This window comes from Phacochoerus africanus, chromosome 3 (genome assembly GCF_016906955.1).
Source record: "Phacochoerus africanus isolate WHEZ1 chromosome 3, ROS_Pafr_v1, whole genome shotgun sequence".
NCBI lineage: Eukaryota > Metazoa > Chordata > Mammalia > Artiodactyla > Suidae > Phacochoerus > Phacochoerus africanus.
Window position 1 is genome coordinate 175510247 of NC_062546.1, and position 22427 is coordinate 175532673.

General features: G+C 43.3%; 1 protein-coding gene across 1 annotated transcript in view; it reads right to left on the minus strand.

The window, feature by feature from the left end:
- DYTN (dystrotelin) overlaps positions 1–20236 on the minus strand; it is a 61979-nt gene extending 41743 nt beyond the window's left edge. The window contains exons 1-7 of the mRNA XM_047770470.1: positions 20218–20236; positions 15089–15163; positions 12405–12606; positions 11210–11295; positions 10588–10688; positions 5085–5156; positions 4680–4843 (exon numbers count right to left, since the gene is read on the minus strand). Coding sequence (XP_047626426.1) covers positions 4680–4843; positions 5085–5156; positions 10588–10688; positions 11210–11295; positions 12405–12606; positions 15089–15163; positions 20218–20236 — 719 coding nt within the window. The remainder of the gene's footprint in view (positions 1–4679; positions 4844–5084; positions 5157–10587; positions 10689–11209; positions 11296–12404; positions 12607–15088; positions 15164–20217) is intronic.
- Positions 20237–22427: the final 2191 nt, after the last annotated feature.

Sequence of the window (22427 nt, forward strand, 5' to 3'; positions counted from 1 at the left end):
CTGAGTCCAAGGGCATCACCTGAATGGAGAGCCAGATATTTTAACCCCGATAGCAGACCACCAAGGAAGGAGACTCGAGGTTGAGTCACACACGGCTACTACTGGTGACCTTGAAATGGAAACTTCAGCTCCCTGTTTTGACAATACCCTGGTATGGGCTAGGTTTTCAATGAGCGTTAGCTGAATGAAGTTAAATGAATGGTTAGTTTCTTTAGTGGGAATGTGGGGCTTGTCAACCCTGCCCTCTCAGCCTTACAAAGTTTTTCGAAAACTTTGAAAATTATTCAACATGCCTAACTGGGGAACTGGGGAGACATTAACTCTTTACATAGAGTGTATCACATAAAGGGGTTTTTTTTTTTTTTTTGGTCTTTTTAGGGCCACACCCACAGCATATGGAGGTTCCCAGGCTAGGGGTCGAATCAGAGCTGTAGCTGCCAGCCTACAGCACAGCCACATCCACACCAAATCTAAGCCACATCTGTGACCTATACCACAGCTCATGGCAATGCCGGATCCTTAACCCCCTGAGCAAGACCTGGGACTGAACCCATGTCCTCGTGGATACTAGTTGGGTTCATCACTGCTGAGCCACAATGGGAACTCCCACATAAAGTATTTTTATAATGAGGATTTGATGAGCCTCCCACAAAGGCTGCTTTATTTAGTGTAACCGTATGGTGGCATTTGACTCACTAGGACAGCACGCTGACCCTAAACTTGGCTTTGTTCCTCTATGCTCTGAAACTGATGGGGTATAAGAAAGGGTGCAGTGTGGGTAGTGAGACTGGCCTGTTGTTGGGGCCTTTTCTAATTGAGAACCAAGTTTTTATCTCTCATCTCATCTTAACATGAGTGGCTATTACAGAGCATAAATGCGACCCCTCCTGCTAAAACCAAACACTTGGCTTAGGAATCTCTGGGCTTTGTCCTTTCTCTTACCTTAGGAGGTCAAGTCTTTGCCCCTTCCTGCTACCTGCAGATCAGCAAACAGTTTTGCTCTAAAGTGACTTTATTAATCTCACTAAAATGAAAAGCCTCAAGGCTATGCTGGAGTTTTCTGAGAGCAAAAAACATGGGGTTAAGGTTAAGACCGTAATACATGCAAGAAATTTCTAATAGACTTGGAAGTCTACAGCTAAAAGACGCCTAAGTGCTCATTTGATCCATTCCACCTTCTTCTGCTTAGTTAGAAAGTGAGGGCCATAGTTTTTGAAGGCATTAGCTCACTGTATGTCCTTTTGCCTGGCAAAACAATAAAGCAATTCCTTCCTCCTTCCCACCAAAAAAAAGAAAGTGAGGTCCAGAGAGATTAAAGGCCATGCTCAGTTTACCTAGATGTCTGCATATGTGAGAACTCTACATTGTTTTGGATTTCTAGGAGAAAGAATGGTTCACACAGAAGGATTTTTAAGAGGAAGCATAATCTCATATCGCATTCTCAATAGATAGGGACATTTCTTTGCTTTTTTTTTTTTTTTTTTTGCTTTTTAGGGATGCATTCTCAGCATATGCACTCCCAGGTTAGGGGTCAAATCTGAGCTACAGCTGCCAGCCACAGCCACAGCCACAGCAATGAAGGATCTAAGCTGCACCTACAACCTACACCACAGCTCATGGCAATGCCAGACTCCCCGATCCACTTAGGCCAGAGATCGAACATGCATCCTCATGAATACTAGTCGGATTTGTTTCCACTTTGAACTCCAAGTCATTCAAATTCTTTAAGACTCCTTTATAAAATAAAAATAGTATGCTGGGAGTTCCCGTCGTGGCTCAGCGGAAACGAATCTGACTAGGAGCCATGAGGTTGTGAATTCGATACCTGGCCTCCGTCAGTGTGTTAAGGATCCGGTGTTGCCATGAGCTGTGGTGTAGGTCGCAGACACGGCTTGGATCTGGCGTTGCTGTGGCCCTGGTGTAGGCCAGCAGCTATAGCTCTGATTAGACCCCTAGCCTGGGAACTTCCATATGCGGCCCTGAAAAGACAAAAGACAAAAAAAAAGTATGCTTTATATTATACATAATGATTATGAAAAAATATTTCAATGTGAAAGTTGTATTTTATATAACTGAAAAATGAATTCTGTACTTGGCCCAGACAGTGCCGGACACAGAGTAACTGCTTAAAGAATGCTTGTTTATTGGGTAAATGATGTGTGGAGATGCATCTAACATGGTAAATCACATTCATGTCCCTCCAATACCCAATAGAGAAAGAGTTTATTTTTCTCCATAGTGTAGAAGTTTCTCTGGTTTGGCTTGCTTGGTTTCTAAATTGTCTGATCCATCTGTATGTTTTATTGTTTCAATTTCAGTTGTTTGTGAAGCATTTTTCATGAATGAAGTTTCACTGTGTCCTCAGAATTCTCTGCAAATCCAGTTCTTTTTCTCAGCAAAATTAAAACCTGATTTCCAGTTTTATTTTGTTTTTGTTCTTCTGTGGCCACACCAGCAACATATGGAAGTTCCCAGGCCAGGGATCATATCTGAGCCGCAGTTGTGACCTACAGCTGCAGCTGTGGCAATCCCGGATCCTTAACCTACTGTGCTGGGCCGGGGATCAAACCTGTGTCCCAGCACGCCAGAGACATTGCCGATCCTATTCGTGCCACAGCAGGAACTCCCTGATTTCCAGTTTTTGAGTGAACCCAGCAGACCTATTTTCCATTAGCAATTTATTATCGCCTGAGTCCTCATTCCTCCTGCCCCTTTGGCACCCCCTTTTTGACCTGTTTTGAGCCCCCAGGGTTGCCCGGGCTCTTTAGCCCTCCCACATCTCCAGCCCATGTAAGGCTGTGATCACTCACCGTTTCAATGGCATCCTGGTGCCTGGCCCACCTTTGCAAGCTTCCTTCTCTCCTCCTCAAGCCTTTAGTAATAACTCAAATTTGGAATTCTCTTTGTGGCTCAGCGGTTAACAAGCCCAACTAGAATCCATGAGGATGCAGGTTCAATCCCTGGCCTCCCTCAGTGGGCTGGGGATCCAGCATTGCCGTGAGCTGTGGTGTAGGTCGAAGACACAGCTTGGATCCTGCATTGCTGTGGCTGTGGTGCAGGCCGGCAGCTGTAGCTCCAATTTGACCCTTAGCCTGGTAACTTCCATATGCCATGGGTGCAGCCCTAAAAAGTAAATTAATTAATTAAACTTTTTAAAAATAAAGAAAAAGAAAAAAATCACAAAATTGAAAGGAGCCTGGAACAGTATCTCCCTCTTTACCACAACTGTGACAGCACATAGCATCTCCTAGATTTGGCTGGCAATTACCACATCTGAGGACCCCTGAGGCTGTTTTCTGTCCGCATAAAGTTACATCCTACAGAAATGCCATCTACGTGGATATCAGAATATCAAGAAGCATACACATCTTCAGATATTTTTCATCAGCAAGCTTTCTTTAAAAAACATAATTAAAACATGTTCCTTTCTGTATTTCTAACCGCAAAAACAAGCCAGGCTCACTCTGCTTCTAATGTGCATGCTCATCCTCCCATCCAAGATGGGGCTTGGATCCCACATGGCTGTGGCTGTGGCGTAGGCCAGCAGCTGTAGCTCTGATTCAGCCCCTAGCCTGGGAACTTCCATATGCCACTGGTGCAGTCCTAAAAAAGCAAACTAATAATAATAATAACTTGAATTTCACTTCCTACAACACCCTTTCCCTAAGATGGGATTTTGACTGTCATCCTCAAAGCTGTGGAAAGATCTGAATCCCCTAGGTCCAAACCTAGCTTTCAAATCTGCCTTCTCGAGGCTGCAAGATCTGGCCTGAGCTGCTCCATAAAGCCTGATCATTCCTTTGGGTTCAAGGAAAGTTCTCAACTGTCTGCACAAGGAGGCACCAGAGCGTCATGGTTGCAAAGCAGGGATTCTGGATTCAGTCTGCAGCCTCTGCCACTCGCTAACCATGTCAGTTCAAGCTTCAATTATTTAGCTTCTCTGCAAATTAGAGGTAATAGTACCATCTTTTACACAGTTATAACAAGTTTTACATGAAATGATCCACGTGAACCACACAAACTAACACTTGTTTAACATTTAATAGATGTAAACTATTACTCTTGTTTTTACGGATGGCTCTAAAGTATTGAAAAGGTTTTCTTTGTAACAAAACACCATAATTTCGGAGTTCCCGTCGTGGCGTAGAGGTTAGCGAATCTGACTAGGAACCATGAGGTTGTGGGTTCCATCCCTGCCCTTGCTCAGTGGGTTAGCGATCCGGCATTGCCATGAGCTGTGGTGTAGGTCACAGACATGGCTCAGATCCTACCGTTGCTGTGCCTCTGGCATAGGCTGGCAGCTACAGCTCCGATTAGACCCCTAGCCTGGTGAACCTCCATATGCCGCAGGAGCAGCCCAAGAAACAGCAAAAAAGACAAAAAAAAAAGACCCTAATTTTTCCCCTTAAAGGAATAAAAATGTCTAGGGGTGAGAGTATGCATCAATGTAAGAATTTCATATTCCATTAATTTTAGAAGGTAACATATAATTTATTATCAAGCAGGACCCCTCATGTAGGAAATTATTGACACACACCACTCTCTCTCCATCCCCCCTGAAATCAACTGAGTTCTCTAGATTGTGAGGAGGTTCACAAAAAGAACCTGGAGAGATGCAGCTCCAGGTCCAGACCCATTTGGAGAGTGACCGTCCGTGTCATACTGATGAATGACTGTACCTCAGCCCCGTGATGGGGAAGTTCCCGCAGATTTTACACCGAACAGGGTGAGTGACCATTTCAGTGGCTGACAATCGGTAGCAAGTTGGGAGCCACAGGAGGATGGGAGGCTCGGACTGTAACCATGAGAGGAATTTCTCTTCTTTGATTGCTGGGCTCAGCACCTGAAAAAGAATGGCCTGCTCAGAGGTGTTTCTGGGCATGACTTTGGTCTCCCATAGAGAGGTATTTTCAATTTCTCTCTGGCCTGCTCTTTAAGAAGTTTATCACATGCAAAGTCGGGAATAAAGTCGACCTCCTAAATTAGGTGGTCTGGGAGGCAGTGTGGAGAAACAGGTCTGTGATTTAAAGGGGTCAGCAGATGTGTCTGTCCCCAGCTCCCAGGGACACTCGCGTGGCACTCACCCCTTGGAAACAGCTGCGCGTAGCGCTCTCCACGGAGCACAGAGCTTGACTCTCCCCCACGACAGTCGGGATCTACAAGAGCCAAGAAACTCCATGTCAGCAATAAAGAAATGGAGAAACAGGCGGCTACCAGTCACGCCTGAGTAGGGGCACTGATGGCCATGGAGTCACAAGTATTTGGGGTCTGAGACTAGATGAAATAGTCTCAATCCAGGCAAACAAAAATTTTTGGTTTTGTTTTGTGTTTTGCTTTTTAGGGCCACACCTACGACATGTGGAAGTTCCCAGGCTAGGGGTAGAATCAGAGCTGCAGCTGCTGGCCTACACCACAGCCATAGCAAAACAGGATCCGAGCTGCATCTGCTGCCTACACCAGAGCTCACAGCAACACCAGATCCTTAACCCACTGAGCAAGGCCAGGGATCGAGCCTGCATCCTCATGGAAACTAGTCGGGTTCCTTACCACTGAGCCACAGTGGGAATTCCTGAAATGTGTGGGATTTTCACAGTTTATGGATAGAGATGATGAATGAACAAGTGGGAAGAAGTGGGAAAGGGAGGAGGGTGAGAAGAAAGGCTGGCAATTGACACAGTATAGAGAGGGCTTATGTTGTTTCTCTTCTCATGACCCCCATCAAATTGTTAATGGGAAAAAGAATGGCTATGTGTATACATATAACTGGTTCACTTTGCTGTACGCCTGAAATGAATACTGTGGTGGAAATCAACAATAAATTTTGAAAATAAGGTATAGAGTGAAAAAAATTATTTAGCCTTTCTTAGCCCTTGTTCACCTCTAAATTGCATATGACCATGATACTGGATTAAACTTCAGGGGAGTTTTAAGGAAAACCTTTCCAAACTCTCTCACGTCCTCTCATTTTAACAAATGTCAGTTTCTGACACAGGGCAGTCATCACTATCCTTGTTTAAAGCAAGAGATAATTGAGATTTGATATTTTGCTCAAGGTAAAATAAATAAACAAATGCACGTTAGCTGCAGAATTGAGATCTTGCTCCAAGACCCCTTCTTCTGTTGAGGGTTCTCCCAAAGCTTTGTCACACCCAGACCTTCCATGTATCCTAATGCCTTGATTTACACTGCCTCGGCCAGGGGTTTCCACCTTTCAATCAGTCACACGGAGGAGTTTAACTAAGGCTCTCAGAACCACCCCCCACCCCCACCCCCCCAACTGCCAAGATGGTCAGGGACTTGGCCCTGACATTATCTATATGCACAGACACATGTACCTGTCACCTCCATTTACGCCCATTTGGTCGCGGGTCCTAATTTCACGTCTGATGTCTTCTACAGCACAGGCTGTCAGCCGGCATTGCCCGCAAGCTCAGAAGTAATTTCAGAGACCCCCCTGCTGAGTCCATCAACTCGAATAAACATTCTTCTAATCAGGAAAGTGGCACTTAGAACCACTTTGCTGACAATTAGCCAGGCAGAAGTCAACAAACATTTGCGTAATCGTGACAAGATGGCTTGTAGTTTAAATTGATAATAACCCTGTCACCGGCTGAACTAAGTAACTCCTCTCTGTGTTATTTGGCTTTTGCCTGAAAAAAAATAACTCATTACCCCGACTTTGGCTTATGAGTACTGATGAACTAACTGGACTACTTATTTGGACGGCATTTTTGAGCCCTGGGAAAGGAGTTTAACCTGCTTTGTCAAATACGGGAAGTGGATCAGATAGGATCCACTTAGCAGCTCTGTGATTCTGCCACCAGTCACACGAAAACTCACTTCTGAAGTGCGTTTTAACCTACATTTTTGGCTTTTAAGTATGTGCATGAAGATTTTGTGAATTAATTGCCCATTTGACTAATGTCTTGCAGGTGTTCTAAGGAAGAATTTGATGTGGCTAGATGGCACGTCACAAGAGCAGAATATCACTTGAAATGATAATTAGGATTCGTGAGGGGGTGGGGTTGAGATTACACAGTGCAGCCTGGAATTCTCTTTGGTAAACCCATCTCTTGAGCTCTTAATGGGAGCCTACAGGATGGTAATTTGCTATGCGAATCTCCACTTTCCTAAAAGATTTCTCCGGAGCCCACTAACATGTGTGGGAGTGGGAGGGAGACGGCACTGCCCCCGAGCTGCCATTTCAGCAGCTCAATGACTTCAGTTAAGCCTGAAACCTGGCCATGTTTTTAGGGCCTGATGGACAGGGACCTAGCCTGGGGCCAGCTGTAGTGGTGAGAAAGCAGCACAGGATTTCTGGAGAAGGAAAAATGCCCCTCTGTCCATCTTCTTTCATGACATTCACCTCCACACTTCAGTTAACAAGTCTGATGGATAAATTTCCCCACTCGCCCTGGATGCCCCCAGCTTGCGTCCTAAGATGTGGGGATGATTGTGGTGGTAGCTCCTTGAGAATCAGCAGAAAACTAGTGATGGAATCCACGTGCTGCTGCAGCTACCAGAACAGCTCTTAAATAACTATGATTGATGTTTGAAACTTAGAAATTAAAAAAAAATCATTTCTCCACTTGAGAAGTAAGAACATCTTAAACGGTGTTTGGAATTTACAGAATACAATTAAATGCTAATTATTGCAATCAATAGGAACATAAACTCTTAAGACCAAATCAAAGCAAAGGGAATTTTGGATAGGTTTTTCTAACCCATAATCCATGTATGATAATCATTCTCTTTACCTACCTCCCAACCCCATCATGACGATGCCCAGTTCAGAATCCTTGGTTCTGAAGGGTACCAGAATATGTCACCCCAAAATATACCTCTATGGTATATGGATTGTTTTGAGCTACAGGTCATTGAGAGCAAGTAGATGCAAGAAAAGCTCTAAAAACAGGGCACAAGTTTTCATTTTGTAAAGAATTTATAAAGGAAATTTCTTTTTACCAATAGTGTCTCCCTCTACCCACCAAGAAGAAGAAGAGGGTTTTTCTTGGGTTTTTTGGTGTTGTTTGTTTGTTTGTTTTTGCTTTTTGGAGCTGCACCTTCGGCATATGGAAGTTCCCAGACTAGGGGTCAAATCGGAGCCTATACCACAGCTCATGGTAATGCCTGATCCTTAACTCACTGAGCCAGGCCAAGGATGGAACATGCGTCTCCTTGGATATCAGTTTGGTTTGTTACCACTGAGCCACAATGGCAACTCCAAGAGGAAGATGTTTAACCGTGCTTATTAAGGGAGAGAGCATTGACTTAAATCTGCATAACAAAACTTACTAAACAACCCTTGTTTACCATCTATTCACCTTCTCCTAACTTGCCCCCCCTCCCAGCCCAGAGTCCCTTTTCCTTTGTTTAGTGTAAAATAATTTACAACCTGAGTTCTATCCACCTCTTTGAGTTACTCATACCTGGGTGTTCCCATGTGTATGCACCATACACATTAATGAATTTTGGTTTGTTTTTCTCTTGCTAATCTATCTTTTGCTGGTCTAATTACAGGGCCCCAGTTAGAGATTTTAAGATGGTGAGGGGAAAAGAATGTTCTTCTCCCCTATAGTCCAGACCCAGGAGAAAAATGACAGAAAGTTACTGCAGCTTCATAGTGCAGAAAACCTAGTTTGAAGACATTACAGGGGCTTGAAGAAGAACAGAGACATCCTGCAAACAGAGGCAAAAGAAATAGTGGGACAGCAACCACTAGTTCATGAGACAGTCCAGAGCCTGCTTAACCCATTTACAGAAGATCTTGCTTGGTTACATCATTTTAAATCATTTTTAACATTTAAGAAACATATTTACTTTAAGGAGGTTAAATCCCCTTGCCTAGTATGCATAAAAATAATGTCACATTTGCACAATCTTAAGGCAAAGGAAATAACGGAAATCAACTGTTTGAGTATTCAGGGTTGCATTTCATCTATGTTTGCATTAAGCTTTTACTGAAAGCCTTAGTACTAGGCACTTTTCAAGCCACTGGAGACATAAACATGAATGAGATGGGATTCTTATCCTTGAGAAGCAGTCTAGTGGAAAAAGCATATATCTGGAGTTCCTGCCATGGCTCAGCAGAAACAAATATGACTAGCATCCATGGGGATGTGGGTTCGATCCCTGGCCTCAATTAGTGGGTTAAGGATCCAGCGTTGCCGTGAGCTGTGGTGTAGGTCGCAGAAGTGGCTTGGATCCTGCGTGGCTGTGGCTGTGGTATAGACCAGCAGCTGCAGCTCCAATTCAACCCCTAGCCTGGGAACTTCCATATGCCATGGGTACCGCACGAAAAGAAAAGAAAAGAAATAAAAAGCATATATCTAGGACATACTGGCAACAGAATTTGACATGTACTGTTACAGAGTTATGTACAAGGAGTTAAAAAGCTTTAAGTGGGGAGGCGACTAGTATTTGAGTGATCTTGAAAGATATGCAGTATTTGTGGAGTTCCCATCATGACTCAGTGGAAACGAATCTGACTAGCATCCATGTGCATGCAGGTTCGATCCCTGGCCTTGCTCAGTGGGTTAAGGAACCGGTGCTGCTGTGAGCTATGGTGTAGGTTGCAGATGTGGCTCGGATGCTGCGTTGCTGTGGCTGTGGCATAAGCCCGCAGCTGTGGCTCTTATTCGACTCCTAGCCTGGGAATCTCCGTATGCCATGGGCACAGCCCTAAAAAGCAGGAAAAAAAAAAAAAAAGATACACAGTATTCCTCAAGTGAAAGGAAAGGCAGTGGTGTTGTAGACCGACACAACTGCAGAAGCCAGGCATGGAGAATTTGGAGAATGGCAGGTACAGTAGGGATTTTGATATGCAGCAGTGACAAGGCTATAAGGAGTGAAATACGCAAAAGAAACCACTGGGTATCTTTTCAATGGGGATTAACTGAACCTATAAAGACTGTGTATCACTGTCTTTGACTAGGCTATTTTAAAATTATGAAGAGATTAAAGTCAACTTGTAGACAAGGTACAATGTAAATAATTCTTATCTATAGATGTGAAAGTAAATTCTGTCCTGGTTGAGAGACAGCCCTCCCCTTCCTCTCAAAGCCAGTTTTGTGTCCACCTGCAAATTTGTTTTTAACATTCTTAATCTAGCAGTTAGTCTGTTCTTTGGTTATTTCTTCCAACTAGTTGTAACCTCCACTGGAGCCCTCTTTTAATTAATAAACTACTAGTTTTTCTGAATACATGTTCATTTTATAGTTGTATAAGAATCTGGATTTTACCTCTTTTTGAAAAGAGAAGGATTGGGTCAAATCATGAATGCTTTGATTGGGATGCTAAGGAGTTTAGACCTTATTCTATGGACAGAAATGGCCGGTGAAGAATTTTAGGCATGGAGGAGTCACTGGCTGTGGTGTGAAGGCAGAGTCGGAGGAAGGGGAGGCTTGAGTTGTGAAAACCAGCTAGGAAGCAATTGTGATAGACTAGCCTATTTTCGGATAATAGTGGCTAGAGAGGAGACAGTTCTATATTTAGGTAGAACTGATACTGTAAAAATCAGATCCTTTCTGATAAATGTGACCAAAATAACTGGAACAAATTTAGAGTTGCTAAGCATTAGAGATTTACCTGTTGTAGATCTGTTAGTAGGTTTCTCAAAACTCTTCGAGTCATGCGTGCCCCAGAATCATAACCTCCCCTGATATTTTCTGCATAGAGCTGAAAAAGAGCTAGAGACATAAGGGAAGAAAGATATCTTTAAATTGAAGGCTCACAATGTATCTTCGAAGAATACGTGCTTTGAATTCCAAACAGTTTATTTGTGGGTTTAAAGGAGAAAGGAAAGGAAAAGTGGTATTTCTTGATTATTTGCTGGCTATTTAGAAGGCTCCCCAAACCAAATAATTTGGTAACTGCTGAAAATCCATTCACATTTCAACTTTGTGATAATTCAGCCCATCCTTGATGAAGACCATAAGGTTGGTAAATGGTGATGGGAGGAGAGTCTGCCTTTAAAGGAATAATAACCATTGGTGCCTGGATAATCTCTACGCAAATAAATATCACGGATAACTGAATTACGAATAGTTAGAAAGCATAGATCCACCTCTTGAAAAATTCAAAGTCATGCTGCAGAGATGCCGAACCAGAGCAGTGTTGCTGGGATAGAGGGGTGAGTGAAGAAGATTATGTGTTGGAGACATCGGGAGGTCACTGCACTTCAGACATGCCAAACTCCTACATATGTTACCTCTGTATTTTGTAAGAGGGCTGTCCCCTGAGAGGGCAATCAGGGCAGCGGCTGCAGGTGCAAGCTTGAGAAAACCCGTTCCCGCGCTGCATGGCAACAAAACACAGACAGAGAATGGGAAAGGCAGGGTTATTCTTGGTAAAGTGGTTTCTAGAAACCATGGCTATGAACGGATGCTTCTGATATGGCGTTCCAAGTTCACACTTTTCATGGTCTGTTTTCCTCTATCTAGAATGTGACAAGACTAAGGATTGAATGACAATATTTCATCCTTCTTTTATTCATGTGTTCAGCAAATGTTTATTGGGTGCTTTCTCTGGACATAGCACTGTACTAGGCACTGGGGACCCAGGAGTCTACCCTGTCTTCATGGACCAGGCAGTTTCACCTCCTTTAGGGCTCATGAGCCAGGACATCAAACAACAGAGACAAGGACAAAAGGCAGGCAGAAGGAGCAAAATTGTGTATCATTATTATTATTAGAACCCAATCACCCTTTGCCTACTGGCCGTGCAGTTTCCAAACCTACCAAGGTATCAAAGGCCTCTTCCACCACGTAAGGACACAGACAAAAGACGGCCCTCTCTCTTCCCAGAATTGGGTTCTCACCAGTGCCTTGACCTCGGACTTCCTAGCCTCCAGGTCTGTGAGAAAGAAATGTCTGTGGTTTAAAGCACCCAGTCTGTGCTATTTTGGGGGAGCAGCCCAAACAGACAAAGACAATAGGCTAGCCATTCATGCACATGTTATTCAACCTTATCCCACAAACAGAAGCTGAATTTGTTATAAAGTAATAAGCAAAGAAATAAACCACTGGGGACTCAGGAGAAAAGTGTAATTATACACCCCCCCACACACATACACACACATGTATACACATATATGTATATATAAACACACACATAATTGCCCTAGCAAAATGTGTGCATGTTTCTCTGAGCGAAAATGAATTTGTCTGAAAAATGTGGCTTTTCTCCCTTTTGCTCTCCACGAATCATTTATATTAGTGAGGTGGATAAGCATGCACATTTTTACTCCCCTCTGGAATGAGGAATACATTTGAGGAAAACAAACAAAGAAGCCTTTTTATATATATGAAACCTTGAGCAAACATCAGACAACCCTAACCAGTCAATGACCAGAGGCAACTAACCCCCCCCACCGTGAGGTCACAGCATGGACTCCTTGCCCTCACCTGTCATACATCGTTGTGAGCAGGCTCAGAGTGAGCTCCGAAGCTCTGGGGTGCACCTGTCCTGGTTTTTCCACCCTGACTCTCTGAAACAGCTCCTGCAGAGCCTGAAAAATCTGCTGCACAGAGAGTGTGCTCTCTCTTGCCTCCCAGAGACTTTGACGTAGTAGGACATGTTGAATTAGAGAACTGTCAGTCAAGTCCACTGTAGGAAGGAGAGGAAGAGCTGCATCATTTCTGATGGGAACAAAAGGTTTAAACAAGTAAACGTTACCCAGTCTTTTTTTTTTTTTTCTTTTTAAATGGCCGCACCCCCAGCATATAGAAATTTCCCAGGACCAAGAACATTCCTGAATCCGAGCCACAGCTGCTGCAACCTTGGGCCCAGGGATCCAACCAGCATCTCTGCAGCATCCCTGAGTCACTGCACTCGGATTCTTAACCCACTGTGCCACTGCAGGAACTCCTTATCTAGTCTTTGATGAAGACTTTTTTTTTTTTTAGAGTGTTTTTGTTTGTCTGTTTGTTTTATTATTTTACTTTATTATTATTATTATTATTGTCTTTTTGCTATTTCTTGAGCCTCTCCTGCAGCATATGGAGATTCCCAGGCTAGGGGTCTCATCGGAGCTGTAGCCACCAGCCTACGCCAGAGCCACAGCAACGCAGGATCCGAGCCGCATCTGTGACCTACACCACAGCTCACGGCAACGCTGGATCCTTAACCCACTGATCAAGGCCAGGGATTGAACCTGCAACCTCATGGTTCTTAGTTGGATTTGTTAACCACTGAGCCACTATGGGAACTTCTAATGAAGACTTTTTAATGGCAGCTATTTTCTTTAAAGGGAATTAGATATGACCACTCTTAGGATACATATGTCTTGTGTATAATTCAGCCATTACTATTCTGATAGTTTGATGTTGGAAAAGTACATCAGAGGATAAAGCACCGTTCAAACATTATTCCCAGTATAATTGCCAGGATGTGGCTTTATAGAAGGAAATTAAAAGGGAAAGAAGTGGGAAACTTGAAGATGGTCTTCCAAGGAAGTTGGGACACTGTGGTGAAAAGGTGGGAAAAATATTTTTATACTCTTTATTAAGTGGCTGAAGCAAGTTCACTTTTCATGTTCAAATATTCTTTTTCTGGTCCACAGCTTAGCTTGAGAAGGAATATTGTGTATTCAAATGCAATTACCTTACTTTAAAACAAAACAAAACAAAACACATTTGGGAGTTCTCTTGTGGTGCAGCAGGGTAAGGATCTGGCACCATCACTGCAGCAGCCCAGGTCACTGCTATGGCAAGGGGTTCGATCCCTGGCTGGGGAACTTCCACGTGCCATGGGTGCGACCCCAAAAAACAAAACAAAACAATCAACACTCTCTATAAAAGAGCAGCTGCTGAATTATCAGACTCTCTAGATCTGACCTTTGCCTTAGTCATATTTATTTTTTTGATGCTGATTCCTTCTGTATTGTTATCCAGGAAGGCATTTAATAAAGCTAAAATTGCTTACAAAAAATAATGATTTACTTCTTAAATATATATTTATCACTTTTCCCTAAAAGTTTTATAAGGCAATGAATGTAAGGAAGAATGAAGATTTCTTGCAGATGAAGAATGGCAGACAAAATTAATAAACACCCCCTTGCCATCTGAGAGATGGGGATGGCGGTGGCACCAAAAGCTGCTGGCATTTAAAATGCTCAAGCCTGTGAAGTGGTAAAAACCAGCGCTTCTCTCTACTTCGTAAATCAACCTCACAGATAAGAAATCTAGCAAGTATAATAAAAATTTTTATTTGTTCTCTGATACTGCTTTTAAGGGGTGAGTCTAAGGAAGTGAAGAGTAGGTTTCGGGATGTGACTTTAATAAAAACCTGGCTGCAGGTGGTGGAGGCTGCAAACTCTTTTATCGTTATTCAATCGCAAAACCTATCACCTCAGCCTGGCATGCTGTACACAGGGTGCTGTGTCTTCTGCTGAGAGCTCTGTATTACAGCAAAACAGATAATAGTGGTGGCTATTAATCTCACCACCAGATTTGTGCCATGATGCTCTCTAGCTCTCCAGATCCTGCTGCCTGGAGCTCTCGATATGCTTTATCTTGGTGTTTGGGAGTTTTTTTTTGTTTCCCAATTTTTGTTTGGATATCTTTTATAGGTAGAACTTTTCGACTTCTGATTTTCCATGTTGTTACTATTTCCTGCTTTATTTATAGTCATGCTTATGATGCCAGGTGTAATGAAAAGCTCAAAAGGGTACATCCTCAAATCCCCCAGTCTGCACACACCTAGGCGTTAACGATGGCGGCTCGTATGAACTTTGGCTGCTAACTTTCTTTCATAGGAGAAGACCTCCAGGAAAATAGCATTACTGAGGGTCAATCTTCATGGCACGATCTACCTTTTGTTGATTTCTGGGATAATATAAGTGGTTTGTCTACCTCAGGGATTTTCAAAAAGTGGGTTAAGGTATAGACAAGAATACCTTTTTCAAAGGACCCTTACCCAGAAGGACAATACGGAAGACAGAGAAAAACAGAGTTGTTCTGGTAGAGGAGCTAAGAGTCTTGGGTTTTCCTGACCAGCTCAAACCTCTTTTTCCCACCTTGCGGACCCTTTCTTACCCCACACATCAGGGTCAGATTATTTCAGGTGTTTCAAGAGAGCCTGGACTTACACTGGCACAGGGTTTGTAGGGATCGTAGTTTGAAGGCTGTTCTATAAATGGAATTCTCAATGCTGTTAAGAGCATCTGTAAAGAAAACATGAAATATCATACATAAAGGACGGTCTCATTAGATAAACCCCACATCCTGGAAAGAAATCCTGGAGCGCATGTAGCTCTACTTTATTTTGCAGGTGAGGAAGTCAAGGCCTAGGGCTCTCTTTCCTACCTGGGAACAAATAATGGCCCACACTACCTTGGGCTGCAAGTGATCCTAGCCAGCTTCCTCTGAGCCCAACAAACTGAGGAATGCCCCTAGGAGGATACTCTTCCACGAAGCTGTCCACTTTTTATGGTAAAGGGAAATGCCCTTATGAAACAATAGGATAGAAAACTATCGGAGTTCCCATTGCAGTGCAGGGGAAACGAATCCGACTGGCATCCATGAGGATGCAGATTCGATCCCTGGCCTCGCTCAGTGGGTTAAGGATCCGGCCTTGCCATGAGCTGAGGTGTAGGTTGCAGAGGTGGCTCAGATCTGGCTTTGCTGTGGTTGTGGCGTAGGCCAGTGGCTACAGCTCCAATTCTACCCCTAGCCTGGGAATCTCCATATGCCTCCTCGGGTTTGGCACTAAAGATCAAAAAAAAAAAAAAAAACCAATAAAACAAAAAAACTGTAGAATGCACACTCAGTTTGTTAATATATTCTAATCATATGTACACACATGTATTTATACATCTATGAAAATGACTCAAAAGCTATCCAGGCATTCATTTAGCAAATTTTTTAAAAAACTTTCTTGAAATATTTTTTTCTTTTGTCTCCCTCTTCTTGTTCCCTGAGAGAAAGAATACAGGGGAATGATGTGGGCAGGGGGCATGCCTGAGAGCTTCTGTTTTCTTTATGAAATTGGGGACAGGTTCACTCAGAGTTGGGAGGAGCTGGTAGGAATGGTAAAGATTTGGAATTGTTGCAACAGGCAGTGAGAGAGGAAACCAGATTTGGAAAGAAACGCCAAGCAACTTTGCATCTCTGATATTTCCTGTGATAACATATTTCGATTAAATAAACTTTATAGCCAACATGCTCACTTTGAGGCAAGGTTTCTCATGCAAACAAGCTTTGAGCCCACAAGTTACTTCTATTTATAATGCTGAAGGGAAGACGCCTTGAGGAAAATAAAACTAGTTTCAAATTTATTGTCAGTTGATTACCATAAAACTCAGGACATTGGGAGTAAACGGTATGTGGGCTGGAGAAGAGTTTGTGATGAGAAACACAACCTGCTTTTTCGCCTTTGCTAAACAGGTCCTGAGCAAGGGATTGATCTGGGGATTGCATTGATTCAAACATATGTGGCAGGGTCATTTATGGTGATACTAATTTCTTCCTTGTTCTTACAGCTGTGGGAGAACTTAAAGAATGAAAAAGCTATGTTTCTATGTCCATTTCTGTGTGGGTGTTCCTACGCTCTTTTTATTCCTCTGGGAGATTTACCAGCTTTTCAGCAGCCAGTGGTTCGGGGGTCATCCAAGAATCAGTGCCACCCCTGGAGACAGGAGAGTTGGAATCAATACTACCAGAATTTCATGGATGAAGATCAGAGGCATGTTGTTCTTCCAAAGTAAAATTGGTGCACGAGTTCACCAGAAGAGATGTGATCGGATGCTGGGTGGTCAGAAGAGCAGGGGACCCATATATGTAGATATTCTGGAATTTCCCTCCATGGCCTGAATCTCAACCTCATCCTCTATCCTGACTCCTCCTCCCTGACCCATATGTATAGACATTCTGGAGTCTCCCCTGACTTTGAAAAACAATCTTGATTTCAGTGTTGTTCTAGCGATGACTCTCTTTTTCCTGGAGGGGGGAAAGAGGCCAATACCTGGACAGAAAGGTGGGAGATGCCCCCCTGGGGTGAAGTTTGGGGGCTGTTTCCAGGGCTGCCCTTTCTAGCAGTTCTCCGGGTGGAGGGAATTGGCGGCGTGGTGTAACCAGGGAGACCAGACACCACTCGGAGCAAGGATTTCTCTGTCCAGCCTCGGCATGGAGTCCATATCTTCAAGTGGACCCCAGAGGCAAAGGCAAAGAGCAGAGGGAGTGGCGGCCATGATGGCACTTCAGACCAGATGTTCTGAACCCTTCAAACCAGATGTTCTGAACCCTTCAGACCAGATGTTCAGGATTCAAGACCAAACAGTTTCTGTCTGTCTTGGGATCGCTGCTTCCCACACTTAACTCAGTCTAAATGTCATGCCAAGCTACAGTGACCTAAGTATCATTCGGAAAAGGCTGTTTCTTGCCCTTGACTGTTGTGGGGCAAGGTCCTGGCTGTTCCACACCTGGATATTAAGTGCCAGGCATGATGCTAGGCCACCCAGGGGATTATGGTGCTGAACCAGGTCCCATCCACACTTGAGTCATTACAACACACCCCTGGCTTCTCCCTAAAATGTATTGATTCACTGACTAATATATGATGAGGAGGAGTTCCCGTCGTGGGGCAGTGGTTAACAAATCCGACTAGGAACCATGAGATTATGGGTTCGATCCCTTGCCTTGCTCAGTGGGTTGAGGATCCGGTGTTGCCGTGAGCTGTGGTGTAGGTCGCAGATGTGGCTTGGATCCCGCATTGCTGTGGCTCTGGTGTAGGCCAGAAGATACAGCTCCGATTGGACCCCTAGCCTGGGAGCCTCCATATGCTGCAGGAGTGGCCCCAGAAAAGGCAAAAAGACACACACACACAAATGTATGTATATATATAGATGATGATGAGACTAAGACACCTACCTTGGGGGAATGTGGGCTGTGCCTAAAATGTCATGAAACAAGATAACGTCTTTAAAAACCCTCCGTGTCTTGTTTTTTCTTTTTTGAACAGGTGTAAACCAGAACAAAGACCTACAATTTACTGTCTTTTGTTGATTAATATTTCCCTCTATTTTAAAAATGCTTAGTTCTCAGATAAGAGTCCAGCATGAGAGTAGGGGAGGAGTCGCACCACTGCACTAAGTCCGGAGAAGGAAAAACAAAGAGAGAGTGGCCGTAACAGTGTGGAAATGACTTACAAAAATGTAATGCCCAACATTGTTTTTCCTTCTGGAATTTGGCCAATTTTTGCGCCCTGGTTCTTCTCAAATGCACCACAAAATACAGAGAATCAGCAAACTAGGGAGTCTGCAGGTGCCCAGATGCTGCTCTTGGTGGAAGAGTGATTCTATAGCTGCTCTACCATCTGGCCCATCACACTCCTGTCAAATTAGGTTTTGCAGTGTCATCTGATGAAGTTATGTGGCATAACATGGCAAGCTGTGATAGAGCAGGCAGGGAGAGTGAATGAGAGTCCCAGGTCATTCATCAGCAGCCCTGCTTCCTCAAGGCTCCTTCTTCTTCTTCTTTTTTTTTTTTTCTTTTCTCCTGCTGACAGGAGAAAACTCAAAAAGGAAGAAAATGCTGGACGTGTCAGGCCCAAAGCTATAAACAGAGTAATCTGAGATATTCAAAGACATAATAATACAAGCTACATAGGGTCTTGTTCATGGAAGCAATTTGACTGGGAAACGTGTTTTGCTTCCAGTGATTCTTATTTTGCTGAGCCAAATCTATCCATGTCATTTTCTACAGATACTGAGAGTGTACAAAAATTTCCTTCAACTCTCCATCATCCAGTTGGATGAGCCAGAAATAGACATTTTAGTCCAGTGATCCTCAAAGTGTGGTCTTAGGTGGGCGGCACCAGCAGGGTCTGGAAACTTGTGAGAAATGCACGTTCTGGGTCCCTACCCTGGACCCACAAGTCACAAACCCTGGAGATGGAGCCCAGCATTTTAACAAACCCTCCAGGTGATTCGGACGCACACACACTGCATTTAAGAAACACTCCTTTGGGGAGAGAAGATTGGGCTTTGACTGCTTTGTATTAAGCTTACTTATATGAAAGCCCAACTTTGAGAAACCCAAAGATAATTTGAACCATTCAGGATGTTGTTCCAAACAAATAACTTGAGATATTATGGAATTTTATATAAAACAAGCCATGTTAGCAATCTAGATTTTATTTTATTTTATTTTGTCTTTTTAGGGCCACACCCACGGCATATGGAGGTTCCCAGGCTAGGGGTTGAATTGGAGCTATGGCTGCCAGCCTACCCCAGAGCCACAGCCACGCAAGATCCAAGCCGAGTCCAAGACCTATACCACAGCTCACAGCAATGCCAGATCCTTAAGCCACTGAGTAAGGCCAGGGATCGAAGCCGCAACCTCATGGTTCCTAGTTGGATTTGTTTCCGCCATGCCACGACAGGAACTCCAAAAATCTGGATTCTAGCTGGGGGATAAGGCTGCAACTAGATCCAGCAATAAAATGTCATAAGTCCTGGGCCTATCCTGGTATTCAGAGATGCTGGAAGAAAAAGAAATTAATTTCCCCATATCCATTTATCAACTATTCATATAGTAACAGCTGTGAGATTTTACTCTCACCTTTGGCTGCATATGCTACTGTCAACTTAGTCCTGACATTAAAATAGCTAGAGTGATGTCATTTTAATTGTCGACTATGAAGTCATATGTATACACATATATACATATATATATGATAAGCCACTTTTCGTGTATTTGCATAGCAATTTAAAGTGCAATCATATTGAGATCAAGTCTATTGCGATTTTTAGTGCTTTGGAGACAACAGACCAAATACCCTTTTTTTTTCTACTTTTTAGGGCTGCGCTCGTGGCATATGAAGGTTCCCAGGCTAGGGGTCTAATCAGAGCTACAGCTACTGGTCTACACCACAGCAACGCCAGATCCAAGCCGCATCTGTGACCTATGCTATAGCTCACAGCTACGCCGGATCCTTAACCCACTCACTGAGCGAGGCCAGGGATCAAACCGGTTCCCTCTTGGTTTCCAGTTGGATTCGTTTCCACTGTGCCATGACAGGAACTCCACCTAATACTCTTTAATACATTATGAATTTCTGTTTAGAAAGAAGAGAAAGTCTTTTCAGTCACCCAATAGTTTTTCAGCTACGCATTTGCCAAATGCCACTCTTCTGTAATCTGGAAGTCTGAAAATACAACATCTGTGCCTAATTTTTCGGTTTGCTAACTGTGCCCAGAAACTTAATAATAATACTTACCTTGTTTATCTGGGTCCATTTGAGAAATTTCCTGGAATGACAGATGGATGACACGAGGGTCGTCGTACCTGGAAATGAACCAACACTTTAAGGAGGAGGTTTCGCAGTGGATGGATGGAGGGTAGGGGGCAAAAAGGCAGCCAAACAAAGTAATTTCACTTGTGAAGTGATGACTACCAGTTGTTCAGGGAGACTGAGATCTCCTGGGAGGATAAAAAATTAGGAAATCGGGAGAGAGGCTTCTTATACTGGTCCTGTCTCTAGGGATTTAGAGCTATATCTCAGACACTGGAAACGGCTCCCAAAATTAATATACTCAATACTCGGAACTTTCAAGGCATTATAAAATTTTAAGAGTGGGCTCGATTCTCATCTCCAGGAAATAGATATTTACTTGAATTTTGAAGGACAAAATATAAAGTGCTCAATGCTTAAATTTCAAATAGCACTACTAAATAACTCTACATATTAAGTACTTGAGAAATATTATCCATTTGAACACCTTATCACATATGCGTGTATGTATAAATGTAGAATTCAGTTTGCTTTCAATAAAAAGAATGGGTCTATGTTTTAATAAAATCTTATACAGTTCTTAGAATAAAGACCTTTCTTAATATGAGAAGTTAAAAACTATTTTTAAAAATGATAGGTTCGGAGTCCCCTTCGAGGCTCAGCGGTTAACAAACCTGACTAGCATCTATGAGGATGTGGGTTTGATCCCTGGCCTCGCTCACTGGGTTAAGGATCCAGAGTCGCCTTGAGCTGTGGTGTAGATCGAAGACGCTGCTCGAATCCCATTTTGCTGTGGCTGTGGTATGGGCTGGCAGCTACAGCTACGATTGGACCCTAGCCTGAGAACCTCCATGTGCCGCAGGTGCAGCCCTTAAAAGGACAAAAGAAAAACAACAACAAAAAAGTTGTAGCAAGAGCAGTCAGTCGAGTTAGAACCCTTCTCGGTGTAGAAGTGCTCCCCCAGCCCTTCCTGAAGCCCCAAGGTAAGTGCTGAGGAGCCCAGCCTCCCAACCTATCATTGGTGCACCTGAGGACACAATCCCTCTGCCTCCAGGCCAGGTCCTTACCTTCTTAGTTTCCTTGGAGAAGCAATTTAGTCAGACATTGTGTAGAGCTTACTCAGCGGTTTTGAAAGAAAGGAAGGTTAAGTACGAATGCACTTCCAGATGTGTGCCACATTCCTATGGAGGGCTGAGGTCTTATTCTGTCTGCCCAGCAATTGCACACGAAACTGAAGTTGAAGCTGCACTGCTTTTAAGGGCTCACAGAAGTGCATTCATTAGTAATAAAGATGCTGAATAATTTAAGGCCGCTCCTACATCTCTGTTTCAAAGGGCTATTTCCGTATTGATTTCGTGGGTGGGAGAGACCAGAAAACTTCTGGGTGCTGTGGAGAGCAGGGGTTACCATAGAGATCAGGAAACAGTAAGAAGGGCTCCACACCCCAGGTAACAGTCACCTTACTAGCCTTCCCAGATAAGAGCGACCTGGGGATGGAATATAATTCACTTGATGTGTAATTCTTTTAGAAATACAGAGGTACAGCTACACATTTTTAAAAGGCACCAAGTATAATCCAAGTCTTCAAAAGGACAATAAAAATTTGTGATGAGTGCACATTTCCTCTTAAGTTTGAAGTATAATCTGAAAGTTTTTTTTAAATTCAAGTTAAAAATAAACCTGTTGTGGAAGTTTCCTTGTGGAGCAGTAGATTAAGAAGCCAGCATTGCTGCAGCTGTGGCATAGGTCGTAACTGTGGCGCGGGTTTGACCCCCTGGCATGGGAAAGTCCACATGTTGAGGATGTGGTAAAAATAATAATAATAATACTAATAACAATAGTAATAATAATACCTGTTGTGATCCTAATAGGGTTTTTTTTTTTAATGATGTCATATGACCCAAATGTTTTAGAATTTTACCAATTAATGTCTTCAGGTTGCTGGAACCCGAAGCTCAGGCATATTGTACCACAAGCAGTACCTGCTGAGCCAGACTATCTGGGAGTCTACCTTCCAATAGATGCTCCTAAAATTAATTATGATAAATGGTCACTAATCCACTCAGAATGTCCCATGAGAAAAATCAGTATGATATCCTACAACAGCCAACTTCTTTTTTCTTTTTGAAAAGGACTAGTATCGCACTACCATGTTCTTAAAAACAAAGGAAACTAGGGACAGGTTTAAAAATAAG